Here is a 19,171-nt window from a genome sequence, read left to right as displayed (position 1 = left end):
CACGAGTAGAACACAAAGCAGTTGTGGGCGTTGAGTTTGCCAATTCTTCTTGTCGCTACTAGTCTTTTCTTGTTTCGGCGGCATTGTAGGATGAAGCGGCCCGGACCGACCTTACACGTACACTTACGTGAGATAGGTTCCACCGACTGACATGCACTAGATGCATAAGGTGGCTAGCGGGTGTCTGTCTCTCCTACTTTAGTCGGAACGGATTCGATGAAAAGGGTCCTTATGAAGGGTAAATGGAAATTGGCAAATCACGTTGTGGTCATACGTAGGTAAGAAACGTTCTTGCTAGAAACCTACAAACCACGTAAAAAACTTGCAACAACAATTAGAGGATGTCTAACTTGTTTTTGCAGCAAGTGCTATGTGATGTGATATGGCCAGAAGATGTGATGAATGATATATGTGATGTATGAGATTGATCATATTCTTGTAATAAGAATCACGACTTGCATGTCGATGAGTATGACAACCGGCAGGAGCCATAGGAGTTGTCTTTATTATTTTGTATGACCTGCGTGTCATTGAATAACGCCATGTAAATTACTTTACTTTGTTGCTAAACGCGTTAGCCATAGAAGTAGAAGTAATCGTTGGCGTGACGACTTCATGAAGACACAATGATGGAGATCATGATGATGGAGATCATGGTGTCATGCCGGTGACGAAGATGATCATGGTGCCCCGAAGATGGAGATCAAAGGAGCATGATGATATTGGCCATATCATGTCACTATTTGATTGCATGTGATGTTTATCATGTTTTTGCATCTTATTTGCTTAGAACGATGGTAGCAAGTAGGATGATCCCTTATAATAGTTTCAAGAAAGTGTTCACCCTAACTGTGCACCGTTGCGAAGGTTCGTTGTTTCGAAGCACCACGTGATGATCGGGTGTGATAGATTCTAACGTTCGAATACAACGGGTGTTGACGAGCCTAGCATGTACAGACATGGCCTCGGAACACACGCAATACACTTAGGTTGACTTGACGAGCCTAGCATGTGCAGACATGGCCTCAGAACACGGAGGACCGAAAGGTCGAGCATGAGTCGTATAGAAGATACGATCAACATGGAGATGTTCACCGATTTTGACTAGTCCGTCTCACGTGATGATCGGACACGGCCTAGTTAAACTCGGATCATGTTTCACTTAGATGACGAGAGGGATGTCTATCTGAGTGGGAGTTCATTAAATAATTTGATTAGATGAACTTAATTATCATGAACTTAGTCTTAAATCTTTACACTATGTCTTGTAGATCAAATGGCCAACGTTGTCCTCAATTTCAACGCGTTCCTAGAGAAAACCAAGCTGAAAGATGATGGCAGCAACTATACGGACTGGGTCCGGAACCTGAGGCTCATCCTCATAGTAGCCAAGAAAGATTATGTCTTAGAAGCACCGCTAGGTGATGCACCAATCCCACAGAACCAAGACATTATGAACGCTTGGCAGCAGCGTGCTGATGATTACTCCCTCGTTCAGTGCGGCATGCTTTACAGCCTAGAACCGGGTCTTCAAAAGCGTTTTGAGAAACATGGAGCATATGAGATGTTCGAGGAGCTAAAATTAGTTTTCCAAGCTCATGCCCGGGTCGAGAGATATGATGTCTCCGACAAGTTCTTCAGCTGTAAAATGGAGGAGAACAGTTCTGTTAGTGAGCACATACTCAGAATGTCTGGGTTGCACAACCGCTTGTCTCAGCTGGGAGTTAATCTCCCGGATGACGCGGTTATTGACAGAATCCTCCAGTCGCTTCCACCAAGCTACAAGAGCTTTGTGATGAACTACAATATGCAGGGGATGGAAAACACCATTCCTGAGGTATATTCAATGCTGAAATCAGCGGAAGGGGAGATCAGAAAAGAACATCAAGTGTTGATGGTGAGTAAAACCACTAAGTTCAAGAAGGGCAAGGGTAAGCAGAACTTCAAGAAGGACGGCAAGGGAGTTGCCGCGCCCGGTAAACCAGTTACCGGGAAGAAGTCAAAGAATGGACCCAAGCCCGAGACTGAGTGCTTTTATTGCAAGGGAAGTGGTCACTGGAAGCGGAACTGCCCCAAATACTTAGCGGACAAGAAGAAGGCCGGCAACACCAAAGGTATATGTGATATACAAGTTATTGATGTGTACCTTACCAGTACTCGTAGTAGCTCCTGGGTATTTGATACCGGTGCGGTTGCTCATATTTGTAACTCAAAACAGGAACTACGGAATAAACGGAGACTGGCGAAGGACGAGGTGACGATGCGCGTCGGGAATGGTTCCAAGGTCGATGTGATCGCCGTCGGCACGCTACCTCTGCATCTGCCCACGGGATTAGTTTTAAACCTCAATAATTGTTATTTAGTGCCAGCTTTGAGCATGAACATTGTATCTGGATCTCGTTTAATTCGAGATGGCTACTCATTTAAATCCGAGAATAATGGTTGTTCTATTTATTTGAGAGATATGTTTTATGGTCATGCCCCGCTGGTCAATGGTTTATTTTTGATGAATCTCGAATGTGATGTTACACATGTTCATAGTGTGAATACCAAAAGATGTAAAGTTGATAACGATAGTCCCACATACTTGTGGCACTGCCGCCTTGGTCACATTGGTGTCAAGCGCATGAAGAAGCTCCATGCAGATGGACTTTTGGAGTCTCTTGATTACGAATCATTTGACACGTGTGAACCATGCCTCATGGGTAAGATGACCAAGACTCCGTTCTCCGGAACAATGGAGCGAGCAACCAACTTATTGGAAATCATACATACCGATGTGTGCGGTCCAATGAGTGTTGAGGCTCGCGGAGGATATCGTTATGTTCTCACTCTCACTGATGACTTAAGTAGATATGGGTATGTCTACCTAATGAAACACAAGTCTGAAACCTTTGAAAAGCTCAAGGAATTTCAGAGTGAAGTTGAGAATCAACGTGACAGGAAAATAAAATTCTTACGATCAGATCGTGGTGGAGAATATTTAAGTCACGAATTTGGTACACACTTAAGGAAATGTGGAATAGTTTCAAAACTCACGCCGCCTGGAACACCTCAGAGAAATGGTGTGTCTGAACGTCGTAATCGCACTCTATTGGATATGGTGCGATCTATGATGTCTCTTACCGATTTACCGCTCTCATTTTGGGGCTATGCTTTAGAGACTGCCGCATTCACTTTAAATAGGGCTCCGTCGAAATCCGTTGAGACGACACCGTATGGATTATGGTTTGGGAAGAAACCTAAGCTGTCGTTTCTAAAAGTTTGGGGATGCGATGCTTATGTCAAGAAACTTCAACCTAAAAAGCTCGAACCCAAGTCGGAAAAATGCGTCTTCATAGGATACCCTAAGTAAACTATTGGGTATACCTTCTACCTCAGATCCGAAGGCAAGATCTTCGTTGCCAAGAACGGGTCCTTTCTAGAGAAGGAGTTTCTCTCGAAAGAATTGAGTGGGAGGAAAGTGGAACTTGATGAGGTGATAGTCACCCCTTCCGAACCGGAAAGTAGCGCAGCGCGGGAAAATGTTCCTGTGGTGCCTACACCGACTGGGGAGGAAGTTAATGATGATGATCATGAAGCTTCGGATCAAGTTACTGAACTTCGTAGGTCCACAAGGACACGTTCCGCACCAGAGTGGTACGGCAACCCTGTCCTGGAAATCATGTTGTTAGACAACGATGAACCTTCGAACTATGAAGAAGCGATGGCGGGCCCGGATTCCGACAAATGGCTAGAAGCCATGAAATCCGAGATAGAATCCATGTATGAAAACAAAGTATGGACTTTGACTGACTTGCCCGATGAGCGGCGAGCCATAGAAAACAAATGGATCTTTAAGAAGAAGATGGACGCAGATGGTAATGTGACCATCTACAAAGCTTGACTTGTCGCTAAGGGTTATCGACAAGTTCAAGGGGTTGACTACGATGAGACTTTCTCACCCGTAGCGAAGCTGAAGTCCGTCCGAATCATGTTAGCAATTGCCGCATACTATGATTATGAGATATGGCAGATGGACGTCAAAACGGCATTCCTTAACGGCTTCCTTAAGGAAGAGTTGTATATGATGCAGCCGGAAGGTTTTGTCGATCCTAAGAATGCTAACAAAGTATGCAAGCTCCAGCGCTCAATCTATGGGCTGGTGCAAGCATCTCGGAGTTGGAACATTCGCTTTGATGAGATGATCAAAGCGTTTGGGTTTACACAGACTTATGGAGAAGCCTGTGTTTACAAGAAAGTGAGTGGGAGCTCTGTAGCATTTCTCATATTATATGTGGATGACATACTATTGATGGGAAATGATATAGAATTCTTGGAAAGTATAAAGGCCTATTTGAATAAGTGTTTTTCAATGAAGGACCTTGGAGAAGCTGCTTATATATTAGGCATCAAGATCTATAGAGATAGATCAAGACGCCTCATTGGTCTTTCACAGAGTACATACCTTGACAAGATATTGAAGAAGTTCAGTATGGATCAGTCCAAGAAGGGGTTCTTGCCTGTATTGCAAGGTGTGCAATTGAGCAAGGCTCAATGCCCGACCACGGCAGAAGATATAGAAAAGATGAGTGTCATCCCCTATGCCTCGGCCATAGGGTCTATTATGTATGCCATGCTGTGTACCAGACCTGATGTAAACCTTGCCGTAAGTTTGGTAGGAAGGTACCAAAGTAATCCCGGCATGGAACACTGGACAGCGGTCAAGAATATCCTGAAGTACCTGAAGAGGACTAAGGATATGTTTCTCGTTTATGGAGGTGACGAAGAGCTCGTCGTAAAGGGTTACGTCGACGCTAGCTTCGACACAGATCTGGATGACTCGAAGTCACAGACCGGATACGTGTATATTTTGAATGGAGGAGCAGTAAGCTGGTGCAGTTGCAAGCAAAGCGTCGTGGCGGGATCTACATGTGAAGCGAAGTACATGGCAGCCTCGGAGGCAGCACAGGAAGCAGTCTGGATGAAGGAGTTCATTACCGACCTAGGGGTGATTCCCAATGCATCGGGCCCGATGACTCTCTTCTGTGACAACACTGGAGCTATTGCCCTTGCGAAGGAGCCCAGGTTTCACAGGAAGACCAGGCATATCAAGCGTCGCTTCAACTCCATTCGTGAAAGTGTTCAAAATGGAGACATAGATATTTGTAAAGTACATACGGACCTGAATGTAGCAGATCCGTTGACTAAACCTCTCCCTAGGGCAAAACATGATCAACACCAGGACGCAATGGGTGTTCGATTCATCACAATGTAACTAGATTATTGACTCTAGTGCAAGTGGGAGACTGTTGGAAATATGCCCTAGAGGCAATAATAAAAGGTTATTATTATATTTCTTTGTTCATGATAATTGTCTATTATTCATGCTATAATTGTATTGTCTGGAAATCATAATACATGTGTGAATACATAGACCACAACGTGTCCCTAGTAAGCCTCTAGTTGACTAGCTCGTTGATCAACAGATAGTCATGGTTTCCTGACTATGGACATTGGATGTCGTTGATAATGGGATCACATCATTAGGAGAATGATGTGATGGACAAGACCCAATCCTAAGCATAGCATAAAAGATCGTGTAGTTTCGTTTGCTAGAGCTTTTCCAATGTCAAGTATCTTTTCCTTAGACCATGAGATCGTGTAACTCCCGGATACCGTAGGAGTGCTTTGGGTGTGCCAAACGTCACAACGTAACTGGGTGACTATAAAGGTGCACTACGGGTATCTCCGAAAGTGTCTGTTGGGTTGGCACGGATCGAGACTGGGATTTGTCACTCCGTGTGACGGAGAGGTATCTCTGGGCCCACTCGGTAATGCATCATCATAATGAGCTCTATGTGGCTAAGGCGTTAGTCACGGGATCATGCATTGCGGTACGAGTAAAGAGACTTGCCGGTAACGAGATTGAACAAGGTATTGGGATACCGACGATCGAATCTCGGGCAAGTAACATACCGATTGACAAAGGGAATTGTATACGGGATTGATTGAATCCTCGACATCGTGGTTCATCCGATGAGATCATCGTGGAACATGTGGGAGCCAACATGGGTATCCAGATCCCGCTGTTGGTTATTGACCGGAGAGGCGTCTCGGTCATGTCTGCATGTCTCCCGAACCCGTAGGGTCTACACACTTAAGGTTCGGTGACGCTAGGGTTGTAGAGATATATGTATGCGGAAACCCGAAAGTTGTTCGGAGTCCCGGATGAGATCCCGGACGTCACGAGAGGTTCTGGAATGGTCCGGAGGTGAAGAATTATATATAGGAAGTCAAGTTTCGGCCACCGGGAAAGTTTCGGGGGTTACCGGTATTGTACCGGGACCACCGGAAGGGTCCCGGGGGTCCACCGGGTGGGGCCACCTATCCCGGAGGGCCCCGTGGGCTGAAAGTGGAAGGGAACCAGCCCTTAGTGGGCTGGGGCACCCCCCTTGGGCCTCCCCCCATGCGCCTAGGGTTGGGAACCCTAAGGGGGAGCTTCCCCCTTGCCTTGGGGGGGCAAGGCAACCCCTTCCCCCCTTTGGCCGCCGCCCCCCCTTGGAGATCCCATCTCCCTGGGCCGGCGCCCCCCCCCCCCCCAGGGGCCTATATAAAAGGGGGGAGGGAGGGCAGCATGCTACAGCCTTGGGCGCCTCCCTCCTCCCCTGCAACACCTCTCTCTCTCTCTCGCAGAAGCTCGGCGAAGCCCTGCCGGAGAACCGCTACATCCACCACCACGCGCGTCGTGCTGTTGGATCTCCATCAACCTCTCCTTCCCCCTTGCTGGATCAAGAAGGAGGAGACGTCGCTGCACCGTACGTGTGTTGAACGCGGAGGTGCCGTCCGTTCGGCACTCGGTCATCGGTGATTTGGATCACGGCGAGTACGACTCCGTCATCCACGTTCATTGGAACGCTTCCGCTCGCAATCTACAAGGGTATGTAGATGCACTCCTTTCCCCTCGTTGCTAGTATACTCCATAGATGCATCTTGGTGAGCGTAGGAAAATTTTAAAATTATGCTACGATTCCCAACAGTTACTTGCCTGAGATTCGGTCTTCGGTATCTTGATACCTAGTTCAATCTCATTACCGGCAAGTCTCTTTACTCGTTCCGTAATACATCATCTCGTAACTAACTCCTTAGTCACTTTGCTTGCAAGCTTCTTGTGATGTGTATTACCGAGAGGGCCCAGAGATACCTCTCCGATACACGGAGTGACAAATCCAAATCTCGATTCATGCTAACTAAAGAGACACCTTCGGAGATACCTGTAGAGCATCTTGATGATCACCCAGTTACGTTGTGACATTTGATATAACACAAGGTATTCCTCCGATATCCGGGAGTTGCATGATCTCATGGTCGAAGGAACATGTATTTGACATTAAGAAAGTAGTAGCAATAAACTGAACGATCATATGCTAAACTAATGGATGGGTCTTGTCCATCACATCATTCTCCTAATGATGCGATCCTGTTATCGAATGACAACTCATGTCTATGGTTAGGAAATCTTAACTATCTTTGATCAATGAGCTGGTCTAGTAGAGGCTCACTAGGGACACGGTATTTGTTTATGTATCCATACATGTATTTAAGTTTTTGGTCAATACAATTCTAGCATGAATAATAAACCTTGTTCATTATTAAGGAAATATAATAGTAACCATTTTATTATTGCCACTAGGGCATATTTCCATCAGTCTCCCACTTGCACTAGAGTCAATAATCTAGTTCACATTGTTATGTGATTAACACCCATAGTTCACATCGCCATGTGACTGACACCCAAAGAGTTTACTAGAGTCAATAATCTAGTTCACATCGCCATGTGATTAACACCCAAAGATTTTACTAGAGTGTGATCATGTTTTACGTGTGAGAGAGGTTTTAGTCAATGGGTCCGCAACATTCAGATCTGTGTGTACTTTGCAAATGTCTATCTCTACAATGCTCTGCATAGAGCTACTCTAGCTAATTGTTCCCGCGTTCAATACGAATCCAGATTGAGACTCGGAGTCATCCGGATCAGTGTTAAAGTTTGCATCTACGTAACCTTTTATGACGAACCCTTTATCACCTCCATAACCGAGAAACATTTCCTTAGTCCTCCATAACCAAGAACGCTGCCGGTATGGTGTATCCTGGTGTACATACAACTGTGTATGCACGTGATCGACCAAGACACGGGTAACAACTAATATGTTCATTTTTCATTTACATTTGTTCTCCTGAAACACAAAACTCATGTGTATTTCTATCTAGATCCAACAACTGAGAAATATGATTGCGATTTCAGGGGAGAAAAAAATGAAAACCGTTGACCGCGTGAATTACTAAATGGCCGAATAGATCCAGAGGAAGCATAACTCGCCATGCGCGTTACATGCTATACTTGGTACAAAGTTATTTCCGGTATAGGTACCAGCCTGTATGTTACTACATGTCTAGTGTCTTATCATGATCACATGCGCGGACAATTTATTTTGTTCTTGACCAACAAGAATCTCGACCAGAATTATCGGAATGTGTCGTCGGCTTGTTGTTTTACATACATTAGGTCCCAGACATCGGGAGGCCCTGAATTACTTGGGCAATACTCGACGTGGGGGTGGGTGGGATAAAAAAATCAACCCGGTCAAGGGAGAATCTGAGGTTCCCCCATGTTTGCAAAAGCAGGTGTCCGAGCTCGGCTTAACATCCGATGCTCCCTCCTCTTCTAGTTGATTGATTTCACGCTCGTCCCTCAGACGGGAGCCTAGATCCGAGGCTTCCTCAAATCGGATTTCGTGGGCCGAACTCGTCAAAGGAGTGTGAAGCTCCAGATAGAGTTCCCGATCGAACCCCAACACCTCGAGGGGGAGTGCGGTTTGAGATCTATCAAGCCCTCAGGCGACCCGTCAGAGGGGATTGTCGACGCGCAGGTGGCTCCGAGGGGCCGAGCTCATCAAAGGAGTGTGAAGCCATCGTTACAAAGTGATCGAACATCGATCTCTCAATGAAAGCACCAGTGTCGGTGTCAAAACTGCCAGATCTCGGGTAGGGGGGCCGAGCTATGAGATCGGATCGATGGGTAACAGGCAACAGAAGACACAACGTTTACCCGGGTTCGGGCCCTTTTGAGAAGGTAAAACCCTACGTCTTGCTGTTGCTTATATTGTAGGTGTATCAAAGTTCAGAGTTGATATACCTAGAGACTATAAGTTGTGGACTAAACCCTAAGGCTAATGATGATGATGAATGCATGCCCTCCTACGCGCTAAACCCTCCAGTTTATATAGGCACCGAGGGTATCTACGGTTACACATGGTCGGTTGCTTCCTAAGGGTACATATCGGTAGCCGAAGTAATACTTGGAGTACACAACAAGTCTTCGGCAAAGTCCCCCTTGATTACACCAGAGTGCCAAGCTACCGGAGTCCTTCCTTTATGAGAACGGTGGGTCATAAGCTTGGCCCATGGACTATGGGTCAACTAAGTTGATACCCCTAGTCCAGGACACCATCACAAGGCTCTAAGGATCCTCTTGATGATGAAGTTGTTGGTCATATCTTGACTTCCTAAGCCGGCAATCTCATTTGTGATGAGAGCAAGCATAGAGTACATTTTGGCGACTCCTTCACCATCCTTCATATTGAACTTGTCAAGTTAACTTTGAAATACATCCAACTTGGTTCCTTAACGGACTCGATACCCTCGTGTATATCAACAAAAGTATCCCAAATTTCCTTTGCATTCTCGAGGTGGCTAATCTTGTTGAACTCCTTAGGGCACAAACCATTGAAGAGAATGTCACATCCTTGAGCGTTGTATTGTAACATCTTCAATTCTTTTGCGGTTGCTTCACGATCTGGTTCTTTATCATCCTCAAAGAATTCACCTTGCAAGCCAACACGAACAACAACCCAAACAGCGGGTTTATGACTAAGAATATGCATTTTTCATCTTATGTTTTCAACTAGCAAAGTTTGTACCATCGAAATATGGACCTTACAGTGATAGTTACCCTTACTAGACGACATACTCTCATAGATTGTGAAACCAATGCAATGGAGACCAAAGCTCTGATACCACTTGTAGGATCGAAGTTTGTCTAGAGTTGGGGTGATTAGACTACTTGACCAAATAAAAACTGATCCTTTTCCCAATTTTAGTTGTAAGCAAGTTTTAGCAATTCTACCAATTCAAGTACACCATACACATGCAAGTCTAAGAGTTGAGCAGCGGAAAGGGAAGACTTTGCATATGAACGTAAAGGAGGGATCGGAGAAATAAAACTCAATGAAGATACGATGATTCTTGATGTGGTTCAGATAGGTGGTGCTATCGTACATCCATGTTGATGGAGACTTCAACCCACGGGGGGTAATAGTTGCGCGAGTCCACGGAGGGCTCCACCCATGAAGTGTCCACAAAGAAGCAACCTTGTCTATCCCATAATGTCTTACGCCCACGAAGGACTAGCCTCACTAGGGTAGATCTTCATGAAGTAGGCGATCTCCTTGCCCTCACAAACTCCTTGGTTCAACTCCATAATCTCTTGGAGGCTCCCAAGTGACACCTAACCAATCTAGGAGACACCACTCTCCAAAAGGTAATAGATGGTGTTATTGATGGTGAACTCCTTGCTCTTGTGCTTCAAATGATGGTCTCCCCAACACTCAATCACTCTCAAACAGATTTGGCTTTGGTAGGAGAGGTGATTGAATGGAAAGCAACTTGAGAAAGGCTAGAAATCAAGGTTCAAATAGTAGGATTGGAATATCTTGATCTCAACACATGAGTAGGTGGTTCTCTCTCAGAAAATGAGTAGTGGAAGTAGTATTTCGTTCTGATGGCTCTCTTAGAGAGTAAATGGGGGTTGAAGGGTATATATAGCCTTCACCCAAAAATCCAACTATTACAAGCCTTTGTCCCAACTCAATGACACCAGACCAAAATCTCAATGAGACCAACTAGTGCAAAACATTCGAATGTTGGAAGTCTCGGTGAGACCGAAGCAGAATATCTCGAAGCGACCGAAGTGCAATGGCTAGGGCAAGACCTCGTTTCGGTAGTTCCGATCGTTTCATTTCGGTAATTCCGAAATGAAGCAACTTCATCACAGAAACTTGGTCACGCCATCTCGGTGAGACCGAGATCCGTATCGGTAGAACCGAAATGCTAGGTTTTGGCTTAGGCAGTGTGGGTGATCGATGAGTCCGGGATAGGAAATTTTGGTGGGACCGAGATGAGACTTTAGGGTTTTGGACAGATATGATGTGGAGAAGTGTTTAAGGATTTTTGGAGCAATCACTAAGCACTTGAGCAATTGAGTCATGATCAAAACCTCACCCCCTTTTAATAGTATTGGCTTTCCTATGGACTCAACATGATCTTGGATCACTTAACCAAAAATGAAGAGTTTTGGAGCTTTTCCGATTCTTGTCCTTAGCATTTTGAGGGATTCACAATTACTAGTCCTTGCCATGACAATCATTGATCTTCTCTGAAATCTATTCTCAATGAGCATTAGATGAATGACTTATATGGTGTTATTAATTATCAAAACCACTCGGGGATTAGTTGCACTTTCACATATGACATTGCATAAAAACCCGTGGAAGGACATAGTTTCATTGATATTCCGGCACAAATAGCATTTCTTGGAATATAAGAGCAATTTCTATTAATTTTAATCAATAAAAGCATCAGATAAAACACAGCGAACATACTAGACTTGATAATTGGACCGTTAGTAGTGTGTACAAACTGGGCATGCAAATTGGATAAGGAAAATATAGCACGTCCATCTATATTGCCATCAGTAAGACACTAGAAGCAACCCCTAGCAGTAGGGATACGAATACATATGAAACATATGATGAAGAAGTGTCATTGCACAACCACATGAACACCCCCCACAAGACGTTACCGTCTCTCTCCCATGGATGCTCTCGAGGGAGACGGTTCCGGAGGTCTGCTCTTTCTCATTGTGCATGTCGAGAAGCGGGATGTGAATGATCTAGAGGCAATGCAAGCTCTAGAATGTAACAGGCAATTATGTGTGGTGTGTATTTGTCTAGGACCCTGACAATCTTAATATAGACTTTAGACGATGATCACTAAGTTTCGTCCATTCCAACTTTTATCATGTTAAAAAGGATAAACGTCCATAGGTCCTGGCATGGCTAGACTCGTTCACGAAACATGACACACATGTTTGCATGAGGCAAGCCAAACGTCAGAGGTGGAGCGTGTGTATGTGCCCCCTTCTCAAGTTTCTAGTGATGTATAGAAGATGAAACCTTATATATTGGTCTAACCCACCCTCCACTAAGGGTGTGGGACTAAACACACCTCATGTCACCCATGAATGGGCCAATTGGGTCTCTATGATTTCATTTAGAGGTTATATGATTTATTTAATGGGCCTAGCCCATATACCCAGGATTCGTTGTTAATGCAGTTTATGTTTAGCTTTTGAAAATGGACATGGTAACAATGGTAAGGTTTTATTTCTGAAGAAAAAGGAATGCGATTAATTTGATTTTGTTTTTAGCAAGAAACAGAAACCGCTTGAGCTGTCAATGGATCGATAAAGAGCACAGCTGGCCGTGCATTGTTTAGATGCTATACTTGGAACCAAGTTATTGTCGAGTCATACGGTACCAGAAACATCGTCGGTGTATTGTAGTCTACATACAACTGTGTCTGCACGGGGTCGGTATAGGTACCAGCTACTAATTTGGGTTTTTTTTATTTATTTTTGTGAAACACACAAACAAACTCATGTGTATTTCACATATACAATAAACGAGAAGCATCTTGTGTTTTTTGGGGAGAAAATGAAAACAGAAACTGCTTAACCGAGTGATTTCCTAGAGTGTCTGAACTAATAGATCTAGAGGGAACACAACTGGCCATACGACGTTTACATGCTACACTTGTGACGAAGTTATTTTTCAGTCAAATGGCATCGGAGAACACCGCCGGTATGGTGTACCCTGATGTACATACAACTGTGTATGCATGTGATCGACCAGAACATGGGTAACAACTAATATCTTTATTTTTTACTTACATTTTTTCTTCTGAAACACACAAACTCATGCGTATTTCTATCTAGATCCGAGAACCGAGAAATATGATTGCACTTTTGGGGAAGAAAAATGAAAACCATTGACCGCGTGAATTACTAAATGGCCGAATAGATCCAGAGGAAGCATAACAATGCGCGTTTATATGCTATACTTGGAATAAAGTTATTTCGGTATAGGTACCAGCCCGTATGTTAGTACATGCGTAGTGTTTTATCGTGATCACACGCGCGGTACACGGCAAATAGCTGGCACACGAGTCTCGCCACGCTGCCGCGCCTATGCTCGCCCCATGGGCCCAGCCACAGCTTTTGACCGTGTGGCGACAGCGGCACAACCTCTCCCCCTAGTCCTCCTCACCCTCCCACGGGCCTTTAAATACCCCCAACACCCCGCCCGACGGCAAGCGCACACAGACGCAAAACCCAAGCGCAAAGAAAACCCCTACTCCCTAGCTAGCCATGGAGAGCGTCGAGCACCACGATGAAGCCGCCACCGGCCTCTCCCTTTCCCCTCCCCCTACGTCGGCGCCGCTCTCCCCGCCGATATCCCCCAACTCGGCGGCGCTGGCGAACGCGCGCTGGGTCCCTACCAGGGAGCAGATCGCGGTGCTGGAGGGGCTGTACCGGCAGGGGATGCGCACCCCCACCGCCGAGGAGATACACCAGGTGACGGCGAGGCTGCAGGAGCACGGCCCCATCGAGGGCAAGAACGTCTTCTACTGGTTCCAGAACCGGCTGCGCCAGAAGCAGAAGCAGCAGCAGCAGCAGAGATCCGACTACTTCGCCAGGCAGCTCCGCCGTCCCCAGCCGCTGCCGATGCTCCGCAGGACCCCCGGCCACCCCTTCTCCCCGGTCCAGCTGCAGGCGCCGCCGGCGCCGAACACTCCTGCATGCAACAGAGAAGGTACGTCCGCGCATAAACCCTCTCCATTTCTGCGCCCAGCACGCCATTTAATTAAATCTGCTTTTGGCAATTGGCATGCACGTCTTGATTGATTAGCTTCCGAATGCGCCTGTGCGTTTCTTGGCTGGCTTTACGTTTGGGGTTTTGCCTTGTTGGAAAGGGTATGCATCTACGACTTTCCGTTTGCAGCCCCCGCGGCTTTCATGCGTCCGGTGGTCAAAGCTTTCTATAGCCGTCGTATCAGCGAGCGGCATGGCACGGTAGTTGTACCATATGTGGTCTGTTTTGCGCTGTTCCTCTTGCTCACGATGTGCGCGCATGCACATGTAAGAAAGAAAAAAAGAAACATCTGAAAAGAAAAAATTGTACACGTATCTTAATACAAGATCTCACGAATATAGCATCGACTGAGACTTGGATTTAGCAAGACTGTTTCCTTAACTCTTGATGATATCAGAGCAGTTGGCCGCCAGTAGCGAGCGAGAGAGTTGAGGAGTTTCCGGCCACTGAACACGCCTTAACTGTCTTGTTCCTAACTACTCCGAAGCGGTCAGACCTCTGAGAAATGCCTCGGGCTGCCATCCCATAATGTAGGAAAACGAAAGCAATTTTGTGGGCCCCAAAATGGCATGACACGTATCAGCCGATCCAGCAGCGAGTAGTGTGTGTTTACCATTTTTTAACTTGATTAAAATGAATTGAATTAATCTATATTGCTTCTGATTCGCCCGTTTCATTGTGTTTCATCGATGTCAACTTTGTTCGTTATCAACAGAAATCGAGGAGGTGTTGGATATGGCTATGTTTGCATTGAGCGTAATTCTATGTGATTCTGCTTCTGTTATTTTGGCTAACCTTGAGCAAACTACCGGAAAGCACACAAAGGATACCCTTAATCCAAAATATGCCCTAAAGTTATGGTTGTACTAATATGTTTTCCATTGGATCCATGTTTCTTTTTCTGGCAGGGATGTACATGCAGCAGCCATGTTACATGACAGGGCCAGCGGCACAAGCCTCGGTGAATGCAGCCTACTACTCGCAGATGCAGCCGTCGCTAATGCACCCAAATTTAGAGACGATGGCGCATGGCAACATCCAGGCACAGGCACAAGCCGCCATGTACTTCCAGACAGCAACTTCAAAGAACTCCAACACTCAACAACCGCGTCCATTCCAGTTCCCTTCGACCGACGGCAGCTACGAGGCTCCTGACGCCTACTCCCGTCGTCCCGTGCTTCTGAATCTGTTCCCGCAATACCCCACCTTTGGAAATCGCGAGAGGACCCTCCACACTGAGAGCGCCGGCTCCCCAAGGCCATCCACATCAAGGTCGTTCTCTTTGGAGGCTGAGAGCTCCGAGATCCCCAGCGGAGATGGCTCGAGATCGTTCTATGACTTCTTTGGTGAAGGCCACTGAACAAGCCACATGAATGTTGATATGCTCGACAAGAACCTTGTCCAAATCATCTAGGGTATCTCTCGATCTCATGACCATGCGATTGAGTGGATGTACCAATTGCCCTTTTGGGGATATTTATTAGCATTGTTGGTTTAATTCGTCAACTAGGCAGAAAATGTATTTCTTCACAAACTTGAGGCAGGCATCAGAAACATGTTGTTAAATTTTATTGAATTAATCCAGTTGATTTTTTTATTGCAAGGTGCATGTTCCATTTTAGTTTTAACCTAGACATGGGCCTGAAACGGTTACAAGGTTCCCAAAAGATTATGGGTATCACCCCTTTTATTGGAATATCTGGTTCTTTGTTTTCTTTAATTGTCTTATTTGAAATGGATGTAATGTTTGTGTGGCTATCGATACTGTGTTCGCACTTGAGCTAAAAATACCCATGGGTACACACAAATTATAACCGACCCAAACAAACACTTAGAGTAACATAGGGTAGTATATCATTTTCTTTTCTTTTGAGAAAAAGAGGAGTATTGCCTTTTTTAGCTGAAAAGAGGAGTATCATCGAATTAGTTGTTTAAGTTCACGAAGTGTGGAACACGCAAATATATCTTATGTAAACTTTGTAGACTAAACAAGTATTGAGCTCTCGCGCTCCGGTTGTGCCTAATATACCAAAGGTTTTAGATTGTTAGTAATATAAGACCAGTGACAGTTCCTTATGGAGATGAAAACAGAGCAAAAACTTGCCGTCCTTTAAAAAAATGTGGAAATGTAGATAAGTTATGGAAACAGAACAAAATTTTATGGAATGGAAGGGGAAAATTTATCATGGAAACGAAAATAGAAACGAAAAAACATTTTCTGGTGGAATGCTAGCAGCAACGAAATTTCCATATTTGTACATGAAGATTTTTTTTTGTTTGTATAGCTCACTCCACCCCAATCTATAAAAACTTTTGGCTCAACTCAATCATGTCACCAAGTAAGATAATCCTTCTCCTACTCGCATAATCTTTATGGTAAATATACCTTACGTTGCAAAATTTGGAAACTTATGCACAATACTATACCTTAATATACAAAATGATAATATCTCTAGTCAAATTAGCAATTGAATTTCATGGATTTGTTGTATTTTTCTTGATAGTTCAGGAAGTTTTCGAGTTCCTGTTAACTTTCACTTTGTCTTTGAGTTTGTCCTATATTGGTATTGTATTCTTTTTTCAAGTATCTACTTCCTTACTCGTTTCTGATATTTCTGATCCACTTTTATTTCTACTAAAAAATACGTAAAAGATATGGAATACTCATTTTCAACCTTTTTTGTTCCATTTTCACCCCTACTTTCAAAGGGCTCTTACCACCGAGACTCCTAGTGTTGTAGATGAAGCATATAACAACATAGGCCTCTTGAAGAGGAGTCTTCCATGCGAGTATGTAATGATGAAATACGCCTACGGTGTGGTAACAATGGTTTCAGCAGACTACAATGACAACATCAGGGACCGCTTACCGTTTGTGCATAAATTGGTAACTGCAAACATTTTTCATGCTCTATATAGCTTGGCATCTCTCTTAGCGTATTTTTGCAAAAACTTATGTTTAACCTTTATAGTGCTCTAACTTTTAGATGTACAATCTGATTGTCCTTGGATTGAGTATAATTTTTGCATGCTTCTCGGTAGGTATGCTCACCTTGAGCTAAACCATGGGGAAGCACAAACAAAATACCCCCAACCAAACATAGCCTAAAGGTTTTTAACACTAACATGTTTTACATTGGATCAATGTTCCTTGTTCTTGGAGTGATTTAGAGGCACCAGCCATGCTACATGCATAGGTCGCGGCGAACCAATGGTGATGTATCACCACAACCACCAGCTACCACATACTTGACTACACCTCTGTTCAACGTAAGCACTCAACAACCATGCCCTCTCCATTCCCCTCCTGCCATCGTTAGATACGGGGTGCCTAATGCTTGCTCCTGCTGCCCCTTGACCCTAAATATGTCCCCACAACACCCTACCTTGGCGCAACGCAAGAATACGCGCCACGTCAAGAGCGCTAGTTCAACGTTGTCGTCCACCTAGTGGTTGTTCCCTTTGGAGTAGGAGATCAAGCTCAGTTAATCATAATGGCTATGCATCACTACTATTTTGTACTTCTTCCTCGAAGCCAACAGAAGATTATGTATGATTGCTGATTTGCTCAACTTGTCAAACTTTACCGAATCATTTAGGATATCACCCAATCTCATGACCATGGCATAATGAGTGGATGTATCTATTGCATTATTGGAATATTTTTAGTTTGATGGTCATTTACCCATTTAATTGGAAGGTGGAACGTACCTCTTTTATCAACTTGTACCATGTATCACAAACTAGTTGTTAAATTTCATTTGAGTAATTGAGTTATAAAAAATAATTGCAAGGAGCATGGCCTATCTAAGATTTTGCTTGTTTCATCCTTTGATTCATTGACCTAGATTGTTCGGCTTGCGTAAACATATGCGTGGAACACTGGCCAAGGTTTGCATATCACCATTTTTTAGAGGAATGTATATTTTCTCTTTTTGAAACGGTTGTAATTTTTCTGTGTCCTTTAGTATTTAGCTCTCACTTGAGAAATTTTTCGATGGCCACAAAAGATTTAGAACCAATCCAAGCAACTCAATTGTGAAATTAAGAGTATTGCCTTTGATTTTCTTTTGAGAAATGGAGGACTATTTCTGGACAGTGGTTTAAGTCCACAAAGTGTGAAACACACAAATGTATCATGTGTAAACATTGTAGAGTAGACATGTAGTGAGCTAAAGATCGCACTTCGATTGGGCCTGAAAATCTAACGGTTTTAGATCGTTGATAACATAAGAACACTAACACTTCCAGGGTGCTCTTAGCATTGCTACATGAACCACAAGGACACAGAACCGCCAAGGCTATTGATTTCTGACCCCTACCTCTGACATCGACGTCCTATCCAAGCTCACATCCACCTTTGCATCGGTGTCTCATGAGGTCACATCTGCTATGTTTTCCATAGGCACATGTCTTGAACACTTTACCAAGTGCCAAAATACCTCATTGGCGGTTCACGCTTCACATGGCATGTGCATGACTACTCACCCTTCGGCCTGGCTCTAAACGTGCATGTGCATCTCGGCCCTCAATGGTGCATGCTACCATGCTTCCGATGACCCAGAAGTATAGGGGATCACAACAGTCTTCGAGAGTAGTATTTCACCCAAATATATTGATTCGATACAAGGGAAACCGAAGAATATTTATAAGACTTACCAGTTGACTTATCGATTCAACCACACCCGAGAATCACTTCCTTGCACCATTTTTGTTTTCAACCGGGCCTTTTCCCTTTTCCATTAATTTCTTAACGGAAATACAAAGTCTATTACCATAACCTAAAGCAGCGACTACACCATGATTAGGAGAATAAGGTAGAGGGGAGAAAGTGAGCTGGGGCACTAGCAGGAAACCTGCCACTTGGAGCTCGCATTCGAAACTCCGATTCCAGGGCTAAAACCAGCTAACACCAATACTACAAAATTGTACAGCCAAACCTACTTCACAGGAGACAATTCCTCAAGCGACAAAGAGAAAAACAAGCCAACTACTTGGCTGATATGAAAATTTATTAGTAGCACAGTAACATCATAACATTGATAGCAATAGTAGCAGAGTAACAACAGTAGTAACATTAGTAGCAACAGCAGCAGTAGCAACTCAAGCATATGCAATAGTATCAAAGAGTAGGAATGCTT

At 44.4% G+C, this 19,171-nt stretch overlaps 1 protein-coding gene across 1 annotated transcript; it reads left to right on the top strand.

Moving 5' to 3' along the window:
• Window positions 1-13,525: 13,525 nt before the first annotated feature.
• LOC123074965 (WUSCHEL-related homeobox 5-like) lies at window positions 13,526-15,407 on the top strand. The gene is made up of 2 exons (XM_044497679.1): window positions 13,526-13,970; window positions 14,939-15,407. Exons 1-2 carry the CDS (start codon window positions 13,526-13,528, stop codon window positions 15,388-15,390), a joined length of 897 nt encoding a protein of 298 aa, XP_044353614.1. The 3' UTR covers window positions 15,391-15,407.
• Window positions 15,408-19,171: the final 3,764 nt, after the last annotated feature.

This window comes from Triticum aestivum, chromosome 3D (genome assembly GCF_018294505.1).
Source record: "Triticum aestivum cultivar Chinese Spring chromosome 3D, IWGSC CS RefSeq v2.1, whole genome shotgun sequence".
Classification (NCBI taxonomy): Eukaryota; Viridiplantae; Streptophyta; class Magnoliopsida; order Poales; family Poaceae; genus Triticum; species Triticum aestivum.
The sequence above is the reverse complement of the archived record's forward strand: the minus strand, read 5'-3'. Positions and strand labels throughout refer to the sequence as shown.

Bases quoted from the DNA above. Each gene is read 5' to 3' on its own strand.
- LOC123074965 (XM_044497679.1), top strand. From the start codon at position 13,526: ATGGAGAGCGTCGAGCACCACGATGAAGCCGCCACCGGCCTCTCCCTT. The intron at 13,971-14,938 runs GTACGTCCGCGC...TTTTTCTGGCAG, and splicing joins TCCTGCATGCAACAGAGAAG to GGATGTACATGCAGCAGCCA.